The sequence below is a fragment of the Saccoglossus kowalevskii genome, chromosome 4 (assembly GCF_978046115.1).
Source record: "Saccoglossus kowalevskii chromosome 4, keSacKowa6.1, whole genome shotgun sequence".
NCBI classification, from domain to species: domain Eukaryota; kingdom Metazoa; phylum Hemichordata; class Enteropneusta; family Harrimaniidae; genus Saccoglossus; species Saccoglossus kowalevskii.
Genome location: NC_140644.1, coordinates 19,168,431 through 19,183,650, shown reverse-complemented (window position 1 = coordinate 19,183,650; position 15,220 = coordinate 19,168,431). Strand labels below are relative to the sequence as shown.

The following is a 15,220-nucleotide window of genomic DNA, read 5'->3' as shown; positions in this document are numbered from 1 at the left end:
GCTGGAGTTTTGATCAGTACAAGACTTGTATTGCTATTCAACTGATGGCATTCCAACTCTTATCTGATGCCAATTGTATTTTTTAACATTCCTAATTTTTCAGGATTTTAACTTTATTATGTCACTTGTTTTTGAGGATGTTTTGTCGCTATCAAATAACAAAGTCTGTTTTACATGACCGCTGTTTAAATCCTATGCTTACTATGTTTTTGTCTACAGTAACCCAGCTGAAGGGACTAACAGGCCATCACTGCGTGGTAAAAAAGTTCTCAATACAGATGATATTAACATTGCATTGTGGAAGAATTATTTGGTATTTGCTTGTAGCTGTGGACCAGCTAGTTCTGGCATACCAATTAGACCTGTCTCCCCTGATATATTAAGGTATTTATGATTACAAATCAAGTTTACTGTGGCCAGTAGCCTTTGTCTACACCCGCGCAGAGTAGGGGGTCAACCATCTATTTAGGGTTCAATTGCAGATAAATTTTAACTCAATTACCTCCTCATCATTGAATCTGACCTAAAATGACCACCACTACAACCATCATCAAGCATACTTCATACTGGTTACATTGTATCATTGTATCTACATTTAAAAATTAAATTTAAAAATAATAATTTAATTCCTGATTTCCAGATTATTTCTTGTTAACTGTTCATATAACGTGTTGACAGTATTTGTTTAAAGTTAGGAAATCAGTCTAAAAGAGAAAGTCAATATTTTCGATAGCATTGTGAATCAAGTGATTCTGAAAATTTATGGATTTCAAAAGTATCAAGGTTTTAACTGTTTGAATGCCATGATTTTTCCTGCCTCACATCTTTTGTACTTTTCTATAATTCCTTCAATCTGTGAAATAACTTCCCATTGACTTCAGGTTGATATTTAGGAAAAAAAAAATAAGGCAAATTTAATTTGTAAAACGTGACTATCTGACTTTGACCTTTAAAATGGCCAGATGCAATTCACCTTAAAGTGGCAGAATGCAATGCACTTTAAAGTGGCAGAATGCAATGCACTTTAAGGTGGCCGAATGCAAGTTACTTAAAAGTGTTCAGATTTCAGTTACCTTAATGCTTGTTTATTTGATGCTGATATGTAACTGAAAAATATTCAAATATATTTGGGTTTATAGTGCATCAACTGAAAGCATGCCCTCTTCAGAAAAAGTGGATTCCAAGACATCGCTAAACGTTACAACTGACAATGCTGCCAGTCTATTTAAACTTATAGTCCCGTTAATACGGTGTGAGAATGCTGAAGTAAGAGACGCCGTCGTGACTGGATTAGGATGGTCTAGTCCCCATGCATTCAAGTAAGTCGACAAGAGTAATTCACTGTGAACTGTTGTAATTTTCTCAAATTTCATGAGTTGACAAAAATTGCTTATAACTATAAAAATAATTGTTTTTAAAATGGTGGACACTATGGTAAAAGAATGGCAAACTATTCTGGGGTAGGGGCGACAAGTCACAGGGCTCTCTCGCTTTGAACAGGATCTTGGTGTCCATTTTTAAATACTGTACAATGATGTATGTAATACTGATAATAATTTAAACTTTTCCATGTGCAGAAAATTTGTATTTAATAATTTAGATGCTCACCTCACCCTAGCAATGTACTGGTATTTTTTTTTTAAAATGTCCTAATTCAAGTGTTTTTTTTTATTAAATTCACTGTTTCACACTAAAAATATGACTAAAATGTTCCAGAAATAGGACAAAATGTTATAAACTATTAAATTTGGAAAAAATTAACTCCTAATGTAATGGGTCGAAAAAAAATGTTTACTTATGTAGAGGCCATGATTATTTGTCAACCCACTGTTATTTATGCATTCAATCTTGAATCTATTACTTTTTCTGAACTCATTTTGCTATTTTTAGAGATTTGGTGGATGAACTTGCACCATTTATCAAAGAAGGCATTGAGAGAAAACAGGAAAATATGAGAAGAAAGAAAAAACGAGATGCACTTCGATTACAGCTAGTTCATGTGTTTGATTTGCTAGCTGAACATGGTGTCTTCAAAGAAAGGTACCGTTATCTATATTTCAGTAGAACTCTGTTGCAGCCATTGTGTGTGTCATTAAACATATAGGTTTGATAGACATATTGATTGTAGCTATGGTTAATTAAAGAGATTGCATGAGCATTTTTGAGAAGCAAGTCCTGGTATGTTAGATTAGACCTGATGAAAATATAGCCTTTTTATCTCAGCAATGCTAGGGGTGGGCTGATGGAGTTTCATTGATAATCTCTGCGACAAAATTAATGTCTAATTAATTAATGCATTGCATCAATATAATAATGATTCATTTCAAATATGATAATTAAAAAAAGTTAATATGTTGTATTTTATTACGAGGTTACTATGAGGTTATTATTAGAAGTATGTAGAGGTTATTGCATTCCTGTATTGTCGGAGTGCACATTTTTTTCTTGTGATAACCTTATTGTTGTACATACATGTATAATTCCCTCTTGTACTAATAAGTTAATGAGAGATAATGGCAACAAAAATTGGTTTGCACTGTCACAGCCAAAGTGCTTCTGTCTCTGATGTAAACATAAGAAATGTTTTAAAAGTTACATATATTTGAGGGATATTTTACAAATAAGAAAAACATTTAAATGGATGGGTATGTATGGATGGATGAATTCTATTGTTATTCGATGCTATATATGTTTCATAGTATGCAGATACCCTATGCAATATACCTTAAAGTATGCTGTAACTTGTGGAAATATGCCAACAAGTGTATAATATAAGGTTATTACGAAGATATCAGTACAGCGGCAGTATCGAGTGGCACTCAGCAGAGGTCTATGCGACAGCGTACTGTCTGAGTGCATACTTTGAGGTATCTTCGTAATAACCTTATTATTACCGGTATACACCTTTTCCTACCAAGGATACATACATCATGAGAACGCCAAAATCTAAAAAGTTTAGAACAGAATCAGCGAACTTCTTTGTATGGAGTCTGCTCAAACCCGGGTGGCAGTCATGTTTGTTTTTAGCTCCGCTGTCGACTTTGTTGAGCGGAGCTTATCATATGAGTGATTGTCCGTCGTCGTCCGTCGTCCGATGATATCTTCAATTCTCTAATTTTGGTGAATATTTTTGTCATTTTTAGTAAAAAGTGATATTTTCGACTTCTTGTTGAAAACCGCAAGTGCAATTGCTTTGATATTACATATATAGGTACTACATGTGGACCTCTCTCAGATTTGTTCATTTTGTAATGATATCTTTAATTCTCTAATTTTGGTAAATATTTTTGTCATTTTTGGTAAAAAGTGATATTTTCGACTTCTTGTTGAAAACCGCAAGTCCAATTGCTTTGATATTTACATATATAGGTACTACATGTCGATCTCTCTCAGATTTGTTCATTTTGTAATGATATCTTCAATTCTCTAATTTTGGTGAATATTTTTGTAATTTTTGGTAAAAAGTGATATTTTCGACCTCTTGTTGAAAACCGCAAGTCCAATTGCTTTGATATTACATATATAGGTACTACATGTGGACCTCTCTCAGATTTGTTCATTTTGTAATGATATCTTTAATTCTCTAATTTTGGTGAATATTTTTGTAATTTTTGGTAAAATGTGATATTTTCGACTTCTTGTTGAAAACCGCAAGTCCAATTGCTTTGATATTACATATATAGGTACTACATGTGGACCTCTCTCAGATTTGTTCATTTTGTAATGATATCTTTAATTCTCTAATTTCGGTGAATATTTTTGTAATTTTTGGTAAAAAGTGATATTTTCGACTTCTTGTTGAAAACCGCAAGTCCAATTGCTTTGATATATTATACGTATAGGTACTACATGTGGACCTCTCTCAGATTTGTTCATTTTCTAATGATATCTTCTGTTCTTTAATTGCCATGTGCATTGCTAACAGCGGAGCTATCTCAGCCGACAGGCTGCTTGTTATTATTAGAGGACACTTACGCACGTAATCATTCCATATTTGGAATTTGCATTTCCTAATATGGTAGGATAAAAATACCCCGTAAAATACTGTAAAATTACGGCATGCTGTAACTTATGGCGTTACGGTGACAGATGTATAATAATTATTCATCATGTAATAAACTACAATTATTTTGTTTCAGTTACTGCGGCATTGTTGACAAAGAGAGTGGATCATTATCTACTGTGTTTGTAGACTACATTGAAGGAACACGGCTATTCCTTGACAGCGAAGGTGACAAAGACTCCACCACGTTACATGAAATAAGATTATATTTTAGTGGATTTATTAGAAAACTTATTCGCAGTGTTCCAGGTACACAAATTACAACTTATTACACTCACACTGGCATAAAGTTGGGAACTGCATATGTACACAAGAAAAACAAAACTGGAATTTAAATAATCTAGAGTGACAGCTGACTTAACCTTTAGTGGAACTCTTATTTGTTCAGCACTTCTACAGATTTTAAAAATCAGTGAAAATAAATTCCATACAAAACACCCAAAAAGTCTTTTCAGCAAAATTAATTCTAGCTAAAATAAAGTATTTTACAGTATTTAGGCCAGTTTATATCCATGAATAAAAAAATTGAGTAAATATTGTCTCTAAATTTATAATAGTCGTATATCAGTGATGGCACGAGCACCATTTTTGACATGGATTGCCTTTTGATCGCTGTTACACATTATTATATATATAAAGACAAGTGATTAGCAGTAGTATGTAAATTTTTGAATTGCGCAAGTGATACATTAACAAATTGGGTAATGTATTGGAATGATCTAAAGACAGTAGAATTATAAGATTTGTCTCGTATATTGTTTTATTAAACTTCTATAGATGTTTAAAGATTTGCTTTTTTTTTTCTTCTATAGTTGGGCAACGCAATACTTTACTGAAACAAGATATCAGATATAGTTTATTTTTCCTGTGTGCAAACTGGTGCAGACGATTCGGTGTCTTGTGTATTACATTTGATAAGAGTGTTGGATATCGGGAACAGAACAAAGAATTGGAAATGTCAGCATTGCAGGTAAAAAATGGAAAATTGAATGTCATTTTTTTTTTCATATATTACCTGTAGATGATATGGTCACATGTCACTGAGATACTGAAATGTTTGGAGAACAAAATGAAAGAGATGCTCATACATGTATTATTCTGATTTCTTCATTTTTGTTTCTTATAAAAGTATTTTATAAACATATTTCATGTACTTTGTTTGAAGTGCATAGCTTGCATGAACGATCTGCTAAAAAAGTCATAACCGGAATACTTGGAGTTGGATATATGCACAATGAGAAGAAAACCAAAAAATACAAGGAGATGTGCTTCTAGTTCTATATTTGACTTTTTAACTTTAATTTGTTTTGTGTAAAATAGGTATAATAACCATACTTTTGTCATCCTCATGTAATGAACTTATTTTGTTTATTTCTCTACAGGCAATGGCTGCACTAGTAGTGTGTGGACCAGTATTTGATAATAATGCGCTATCACAAGAAGGTTATTTATATAACTGGTTGGATTGTCTGCTTAACAGTACAGACAACAGGGTAGGTGGTATCTTATTGGCTTCGTCATGCTAAAATTTAGTGATACATTGCTGACTAATTCCCCCCTGAAATAATTGCCCCAATAAGCATTATAAGGGAGTTATTTCCAGGAGTATTCCTGTAATGATGAACTAATAATAATTATACAAAAAACATAGTACAGAATGAGTAAATGTTGTGTATCAAGCTGAATTGGAGGCCTTTTCTGATACTTATGTAATTATTTTTCACTTGAACAACAAATCATTTTCTAGCCAATACTAGTTACACATGCATGTGAAATATATGAGAAAAATATCAGCTTCTTAACCTATGGGTACTGATTTTCAACGTGACAAAATATTGGTGACAGTATATGGGTAAGACTGGGAATGATCACAAAATTTCACTTTGTAAATTTTCAGCCAAGAAATTATGCTGACTTTAATTCAAGAAATTTATTCTCTGTCATTAAAGTAAATTTGTTGTAACAAGGAATGTTTATATGGATGGGTTAGGTTGAGAAAGGTTTAACTGAAACACTCATTTGAAACTTTTCCTACTTGCAGAAAAACACGAAACTTAAACTTTTTAACAAGTGTTAAACTGTTTTGTAGGTTCACCAACTTGGTAAAGAAACTGTTGTATTGTTATTGCAAAATAACCCAGACAACCCGACAGTGTTAAACTGGGCTATCCATAGATGTTATACTGGTAGCAAACAGATTGCAGACGGCTGTATACAGTCCTTTGCTACCGTACTAAATAACAAGTAAGTCCACCTGTGTGTCATACATGGAAAGTTTATATTCATCCTTTGTTCTTGCAGTGCAACATGTTCCCCTGCATGCTACATTTTAGCTCTGTTGCCAGAATTAAATTTGTAATGCTATGTAATGCTACTGTATTTGATTTATATTAGAAGTGCATACATGTCTGTGGTCAAAATATGTAATATTTTAATAACCCAATATAAAATAAATGCAATTATTGGTATATACTATAAAACAAGTTGAAATAGTTATCGGTATATGCAATTTTAGCGGATTTGACTCAATATATACTTGAATTAACATAATCTTAATGCAGGGTTTTTTCTAGAAAAAACTGCAAGAGGGAGCACTGTAATTCAGTGGCTCCACCAAGTGGGGGAGATAGGGTACCCCTACCAGGGTGTGAAAGTTGTTGATAATTCTAAGTTAAAATGGAGCATTCTATGGCTTCCTTGTGGCGAAAATTACCATCAGACATGTGGTCCCTGGTCAATCAGAATTTTATGGTTGCCAGAGGATCTGCTCCCCAGGGTAAGGGGGCGCATGGCCATGGCATGAGGGTGCTGCACCCCTGTTCCCTTGTTTAAAAAAATCCCTGTTAATATAAAAGTTTCAACAATCTCATTGTAAAAATATACTTTAAAATTTGTGACCTCTTTAATGAAAGAAAATACATATTACAAAATTAGCTAAAATAACATGCTAGCTAAAGACATGTTTTACAATATACATGGAGATAAGCTTCTAATAATTTATGCAAATTCAGATTGCATATTGATTTTGAAGATATGCAACTGCTGTTTTGAACATTTTGTAGTTGCTCTGCTTTTTCAGTCGACTTTTTCAAAACCTGTTTTTTTCATTGCAGAGAGTACAGCTGTGAGTTGATTTCAGTTTTATGCGTCACATTATTCAAGACTGCTGACCCTTGCAAAGAGGTTAAAGACATAGCATTGAGACTACTCCAGGTGCTAGATCAGAGATTCTTTGGAATAGAGGATGGTGTAGCCACACCGTTAAGTCAGTGCAGTCGACTGATAATAACGCTGTCTTCCACATATGGTAAAACCCACACAATATTGTCAGAGGAACTTGCCAGGTTGCATCCTGAGCTGACGATAGCAGTGTTTTCAGGTTTGTAGTGTCTGTGTAGTTGTCTCTCTGATCACAATACTAAATGCACAAATATAGAATGCATGATTGTATATCATTAATATACGATGCAATTCTTTTGTGACAACACTGTCAAAGAAATGAATACTCTTTAAACTTTTCACTACCAGTTTCCTCTTTTCATCATAGAGTCCCATTTATAGTCTGCAGAATTCACAAAATTGAGACAAAAATAGCCAAATTTTTTGAGTAAAAACTGAAAATCGACTCAGGTTTCATCTGTTGGCTCTAAAATTAGGGTTGATTTCCAGAAATATTGAAGAATATTAGAAAAAAGTTCAGATACATTTGGGCAAGAAAGTCTGGTGGTGAAAACGTCAAGAACTGTATTTTTGTACTTATGAAAACTGTTAATCAAATTTAATTTTTGGTGAAAAATATGAAATATTTTTGTATCAGATAATTAGCATAATACAAAAATGCACTTTTTAGAGAGCGCTTGTTCTACTATACTGTCACTCATGACTCAACACAATGTTAAAAAAAAAGTATGTATAAATAAAAATAGGATTTAGACAGCATCATTAGTTAATACAGTCACAGTCTACAGATTGTAATAGTAGGCTTAGTCAGACTTGATACCACATATAGGGTTTGTTTTTATTTGCCAATATCGGTGTTGAGAAGCTCCAGTTTGACCTTTGAACCCCACATACAACAATGAGGTTATTAGTTGGTAGACAGTGGTCTAACTTTCAAAATTTTAATTTTGAATTACCGTAATAACTTTTTATACTGTGTATCATAACACTGAATGTTTTGGCAATGAAATCAAATCACAATTACACTACTCATCAATAATCACATTTACCAACAGAATTTACAGAAAGGTTTGAGTCTGCACCAGCCCATTCCAGACAAGTTATCCTAGAATGTTTACTGCCTTGGTTGTCTAATATAGAACTGGTGGATAACAATGCCCCCAACAGTGAACCATCTAAACCCATCGCTACCAAAGAAGATAAAGAAATGTGCAATAATGAATATGAGAAGTGTCCACTAAGGGGAGAAGGATGGGGATCCCAAGAAGCAACTAACATTGTACTTAATAATTTATTTTATGTTACTGTAGAGGTAAGTCAACAATACTTATTATAATAATATTTAAAGTTGCATTCACACTTTGTATGATCTATGGAAAACTTCTCACTGACTCCTGTGAACATCCTGACGGCTTAGATATGTGTATTGTTCATGAGAAATCATATCCAACAGAATCCTGAAATCAAATTTAGAGGATTGTGGGAAAGCAATTATTCAAAAAAGTAAATTACCATATTTTTTTTATTAGTAGTACATAAATTACAGATGTGTTTTTTAGGTCAAAATATTTTACTAAACTAATATTTTAGTGATTTAGTGTATAAAAATGCAATATTTGCTTCTACATGTGTATCATCACGTATATAAAATTGATATATCATGTGACATTTCTTGTTTGGTTTTCCAGTACGGTGATGAGCACCCCAGAGAATTAGAACAGCTATGGGCAGCTCTTTGTGTGTGCTGGTCGCACAACCTCAAAGTTATTCTAAACTATTTAATGATGATGGCAGGAATTCAAACCAATCCAGATGTACTCCCATATGTAAGTACTTACATAATGCTCAGCGAGCTGCTGAATTTTTGTAACATTTACTAGTCTTCGATCAGTGAATTCGCTGAGTTGGTATTAGTAGTCCATTTATGTTCAATTCTCAATATCTTTAATACTGTCTCCTTTTGATTCAGTAGTAAACACACTACTTTCAAAGTTCCAGGGTTTAGAAGTCTTCTAAAATGTTCTGAAGTAGCACATGTTCAAATTCTGAGTGAACAAAGTGAAATGAGTTTTAATTTTGCAAACTTTCGGGATTGCAGTCTCAGTTTTAGCTTGCCATATGATTTTTTTTAAATTTTGTTATGTCATATACACTAAACTAAAAAAACACACCTAGTACCAGGATGTAAAAGAGAACAAATGGAAATGTACATTTGTATGTATTTTAGGTAAAAAGAGTATTGGCATACATCGGTAAAGCTAAACCGAAACAGCTCTTGGAAGAAATGATGCATGAACTAATGTCTGCAGAGCTTGTCAACTCAACTGTTGAAAAGTTGGAAGAGGCGCCGTATTTCCAGTTGTACATCCCAAAGAGGGAGGATGAGCACTGCATATATGCCTCTGAGGAATGCAGCAGTGATAGTTCTATCATGGAAAAATATGAAAGAGAAATCAAAGATGACAGTGTGGCTGCTACTGTGTCAGTGCCGAGTAACATTGAGAAAGGTCATAGTGGAGTGGAAACACGTACATTGAAAGGCTCTATGTCTGCACCTGATAAACTAGAAAGGTAACGCAGGCTATGAGGCTTGATGATTGCTCTGTGTGTTTACATTTCATTCAGACATACTGTAAAATCTGTATTAGAAACCACAGCTTCTATTAAAATGTTACAATGCAACAGAGGGGATGCGGCTTCTATTAGAGCATCTACACATATGAGAAATGATGAATTTTTGGTTCTCAATTATTCAAAAAGAATGGGTGCGACTTCTATTAGGGATGCAGCTTCTAATACAAATTTCACGGTAGTCTATGATATTGAATGATGAATCTGGACTTTGATGTTATAACTTATTTGCTTTTTATATACGTGAAGAGATGGATGTGTTACTTTTATGGCTATACCGTACATGTATTTGATCTACCAGTAGAGCATGCATTTACGTGAATCCAAAGTCAAATAAGTTGTATTTTAATGATCCAGTATACAATAAATGCAATTGGTGTATGTGCGCTTCTACCAGTGTTATAAATTCGAGTTGCTTTTTCATGAAGCATATGTAGCAGTAAAGGTATTCATGGGAGCGAATATCTGGACATTTTCACCCTATCTACTGTAAAGGGGTTAATTAATCACTGGGTTTTAATTTCGCTTATTTCGCTGACTGGAAAATGCGCTAAATTAAAACCCAGTGAATATGTAAAATTTGGCATAGAACACATTATCTAAATGGTAAAACCGTGAATTTAAAACCCACTGAATATGCCTGAAATGTTAAATCTGTGAAATTTAAACCCAGTGAAAATTAGTCATTTTACAGTATCACGGTGAAAACAAAGGTTAAAAACTCTCAGAAAACTGTACTTTAAGCTGTTGAGACTCTCTGAACAGTATAAGAAGAGTTATAGTTGAGTTTGTGCGGTTTTCACTGGTCCTTTGACCAGTAGCTCGCGGAGAGCCCATAGAAATACTTTATATAGTGGCGCTAGTCTTGGCATAGAACGTTCTGTGATGTACATCCATCCCAAGAATAAGAGTTATAGTTCATTATCTTCATCAACATGCAAAGTAATAATGGAAGAGGTGGATCATATTAGAGAGTATCATGTACAATTAGAGAGGAAGGTCTTGTTATAATTCATAAATGTATAGTGAAAAAAATCTGGTGTTTAGTATCTATGATACAAATGGACAGGTTGTTGCTGGATATGACTTGCCCACTTGTATAGCTTTACCCAAATTAATTCACTATAACTCCCAAAGTTTCATTTATTTCTGTTTACAGCATGCAGAGATGTGATTCTAGTTTCATCCAATCCAGTCACATGTCTGCAAACTGTATTCATGAAGCTGCCACTGTGGAAGACACCAGTATCTTGACAGATCCTGGCAGCAGAACATCTAGTCTGGACTACCCTGAGCTGGAAGGAGAGGAATTCTCCCAAGAAGACTTGCCGAAAGATGCCTACACGCTATGGAGGTATAATCTAGAAATCCAGGGTAGTTCGCCACAGCCGCAGTCAATACCTATGCCAGAACATGGTGGTTACTACGCCCCGCTAGCCGACTACATTGCTGATAACGGCAATGCACATATTGCGCCATCAGCTGTTGTATACAGATGTAATCTTGCGATGATGTTGATGACTGATTTGGTATCTGAAAGATTGGAAGTAGATTGGTCTACAGCTTTACCACAATTATTACATGTTTTGTTTCTTGGTGAGTTAGTGTGCTTTTTAATTTCTTAGTACTAGTTTTTAATGTCCAGATCCGAAATTCTTTAAAAATATATTTTTTAAATGTGTTGTTTTTAATGCTTACCTGTACATGTACGCTCCTCCAGAAGAAATCACATAACTGTGTTGTAGAGTATTGAAAAAAAGAATTTGGAATGAGCGAATGTAAATTTTTGTTATGAACTATATACAATAATTTATATTGCACTAGGACAGTATTTGAAATGCACTTATTATTTTAAAATATTATTTCATTTAGGTTTTGACCATGCCAAGCCATTGGTACATGAACACTGCAAGATGTTACTGGTGAATTTACTAATTGTCTTGTCTGGCCATGGTGACTATGCCCATGTTGCTAAAATGCTATTGTCTAATACCATCACTAGTGATCTTTATGCACTAAGTGAACCACCAACATTGAAGAAAACATACAACTTTACAGGTAAGAATAATATCAATCAGCTGCCAAGCTGGTTAGTATCTGTCCAACACACTAGATCAGTTTTGTTTTAATTTCAATTGGTAAATGGTTTTCATATTCATATTCATGTTATTGGTAATTTGTTTTTTGTTTTGATGACAATTCCTTGATATTCACCAACCTTCTGTTTTTCTCAGATGTCAAATATTTCAAATAGAAATTGGTTAACTTCATATGTGTTCATTCGATACATGTTGGGGTGAGACTTGGGGTGGGAGGGAACTTTTTCCATATTATGAATTGTCTTATTTAATTACAAATACTCTAGGTGATAAAGTGTGTGATGAGGAGGAGAATGCACAAGACCTGCAAGATCCACACATGATTGGTAGTACAACAACACTTAGTGGTTTGTCTACATCATCTAGTGTTAGTAGTAATGCCACAGTGGTGCCTAATTCACCAGTTAAGACGGTACACATTGATGTTGGCACACTGACTAATGTCAAGGACAGCTCAAAGGCCTTGATTGAGTTCCTTGTCACAAGGTAAGCAGTGTTGGTTGTAAATAAATAATGATTCACACTATTTAGTCAACACACACACAATAAAAATGACTGTGGACAGTGATGGAAACCTTTTATGATAGATATTTAAAAATAGAAAAAAAAATCAGAATTCACCTTGAACTATCCTGCCACATCAAACCAACTTCAAGCTATCCAAAACATTGAATAGGGATATTACTATTATTGATAGATTTGGAAAAGTGGGGTCTCTCAGCCTTTGCCATTTGTGTTTTACTATTTGAAGAAGCTTGACTAAATTGCAATCATTTCAACACATTGCCAGTTTCCTTTCTAATAACATTTATACAAGACCTAAATAGTTATATAATGTGTTTCATATTATAGGAAATCTGGTCCACTGTGGTGCTATGAAGACATCATGCCCAGGGCGTACTCTATTAAAAGTGCTGAACAGTTGGAGTCTTTTTTGAAGCATGTTGTACGGATATTCCGGGAATCACTCCCTGGGAAACAGGTGGAACAAAGATGGGCTCAGGTTGCGATACACCTGGCTTTGTCATGTCCAGTTAGACATTATGCTGGGAGATCCTTTCAGGTTTGTTCATCTATTGATGTCACATTAAAACAGCATGTTTCTGGTATCTGACTTTATAGGAAATGCCTTAATTCTTACGATGAACAAATTCTGTGGTATTAAAATGGCATACTTGGGTGTAAATAATCTCATTTAAAAAGACAACTGTGTTAAGTTGGGTAATGGTTTGCCATTTATCATTGTGATGTGTTGACTCATGAAGACACCAAACATCAAAGAAACCAGAGAGCTTTTCATGTTTGAATTCTTGTTTATTCTCAGACGCTATTTTCAGTTGAACCAATGGCACTACTTTTTACATAGCAATACACTTGGGTGATCCGGTGACATATAACACCATTACCAAAGCATGTATTCTGACACATGCAATAAAGTAGTCCCAAAAACGTCCCAATGTCATAAAATTTAAAAAAAAACAAAACTATTCTTTGATTGTTGAAAAACCACAGATAATATTGATTGTAAATGGTGTTCCTCACACCCAGTCACATGACAGAAACACTTTGTCACTAGAGGGCAGTGGTTGGAAAACTAATCTTATGTAGGTATGCCCTCTACAGGCAGACTCACTATTATTATTAGTAGGTTCCTGATTGACTATGATCTGTATTTAGGATGAGAAAAACAAATTTAACATTCATGTCATTGCATCACTTTGGTTTCTGAGGTCACATGATCACCAATGTTTTCCCGTTGATTTGTTAGGTATACAGATCACTAGCTATCCCATTGACTTCAAGATGGTTGTCTGATATATTATCAAGATTGGTAGAGACGGTTGTGGATCATGGTGAAGATACCCAGGTATACATGCATACACTTACATACTTTTTACCAGTTAGCAATTCATTAGGATCCTTTACTCGTTTAGGAAATCATGTTTCTTTTGAGAAGTTTATCTGTTTATCTGAGTAGATTACAAAAATAATGCTAAAAAAGGATTGCTTATGTCACCCTCGTAGATTGGTAGCGGTATTTCTTTTATTCATTGTCACACATGTATTTTGATATGTCTTGTATCATACAGTTGTTGCTAACATTGTTAATACAGCAATTTTTTGACCTGTTCACTGTTGTTTGCTATAACAAAGTCCGAAGTAAAAATTTTGGGATACCCAAAATGCATGAAGTTTTGAATTATGAATCTTAGTCGTGTGTAGGGCTACAAGTAAGAGGGGAAATCACAATGTCATTGTTTCCATGGGGGTTAAAATTTATGTACTCACATTTTTAATTTGCTTTTTTTCATTTATTTGATGTCATCTTTCACTCAAACATCAAGAACTTTAATGTTTTTAATTTTTTTACATTTCGTCTGCTCATCCTGTTTATCCCATATTTCATACCATTAGACAAATAAATCACATACTGTAAACCACTTTATTTAGCTGGAATTAATTTTCACTGAAAAGGTTTTTTGGGTGTTTTGTGTGGAATTTATTTTCACTGATTTTTAATGAGTTGAATGTGAAATATAGGTTAAAAAGTATTTTTGCTGGATTTTATTTTCACTGAAGCATCCCTCCAGCGAAAATAAATTCCAAGCAAAAATAAAGTATTCTACTGTACAGTAGTTCAGTTTATATGGTGACATGCTTGAAACTCTTTCTATGATTGCTCTCTCAAACGTTACTCTCTTTCTTAAGAATACATAGACAGTAATAAATTGGATCACCAAATCAAAAAATTGTTTTTTCATGATCATACTTGCAGGGCTATGTTACTGAGATAATGTTAACGCTGGAAGCAGCTGTAGACTTGCTCGCTCCAGAGATTGTCATTGGGGAATTAAAAGACATGTTCCCACCATTGCCAGCGTTTTCCACAAGTAAAGCAGCATTTCGTAAGAGCACTGGTAACATCATAGGCTTAGCCTCTAGTGGTATGTATATGGGTCCTAAACGAAGTCATTCTATGTCAGTAACAAGGTTATCTTTACCGTCATCATCATCGTCTCCATCCGATAAACTGACAGGTACTAACATATACTCTCTATTTCCTAAATATTAACAGCATGTTGTCTTTTAATTTTATTTCTAGTGTGTATAATGGTAATAATAATAATGATGATAATTATGTGTTTTCCTTTTATTATCTGATGATTTTGATATTTTATGTGCTGTTACTGTTAAATATGTTAGTCGTCTGACGTAACCAATTATGTTTGTTGTGTTAATATGTGTT

General features: G+C 34.0%; 1 protein-coding gene across 1 annotated transcript in view; it reads left to right on the top strand.

Annotated features, from left to right (window-relative positions):
- LOC100376411 (protein furry homolog-like) overlaps positions 1–15,220 on the top strand; it is a 106,204-nt gene that overhangs the window by 64,235 nt on the left and 26,749 nt on the right. The window contains exons 17-33 of the mRNA XM_085497911.1: positions 220–384; positions 1,140–1,319; positions 1,891–2,040; positions 4,140–4,312; positions 4,876–5,033; positions 5,446–5,556; positions 6,153–6,307; positions 7,177–7,442; positions 8,299–8,555; positions 8,932–9,069; positions 9,471–9,814; positions 11,034–11,470; positions 11,747–11,932; positions 12,240–12,459; positions 12,826–13,036; positions 13,742–13,840; positions 14,750–15,011. Of these exons, the coding sequence (XP_085354037.1) occupies positions 220–384; positions 1,140–1,319; positions 1,891–2,040; positions 4,140–4,312; positions 4,876–5,033; positions 5,446–5,556; positions 6,153–6,307; positions 7,177–7,442; positions 8,299–8,555; positions 8,932–9,069; positions 9,471–9,814; positions 11,034–11,470; positions 11,747–11,932; positions 12,240–12,459; positions 12,826–13,036; positions 13,742–13,840; positions 14,750–15,011 (3,512 nt within the window). The remainder of the gene's footprint in view (positions 1–219; positions 385–1,139; positions 1,320–1,890; positions 2,041–4,139; positions 4,313–4,875; positions 5,034–5,445; positions 5,557–6,152; positions 6,308–7,176; positions 7,443–8,298; positions 8,556–8,931; positions 9,070–9,470; positions 9,815–11,033; positions 11,471–11,746; positions 11,933–12,239; positions 12,460–12,825; positions 13,037–13,741; positions 13,841–14,749; positions 15,012–15,220) is intronic.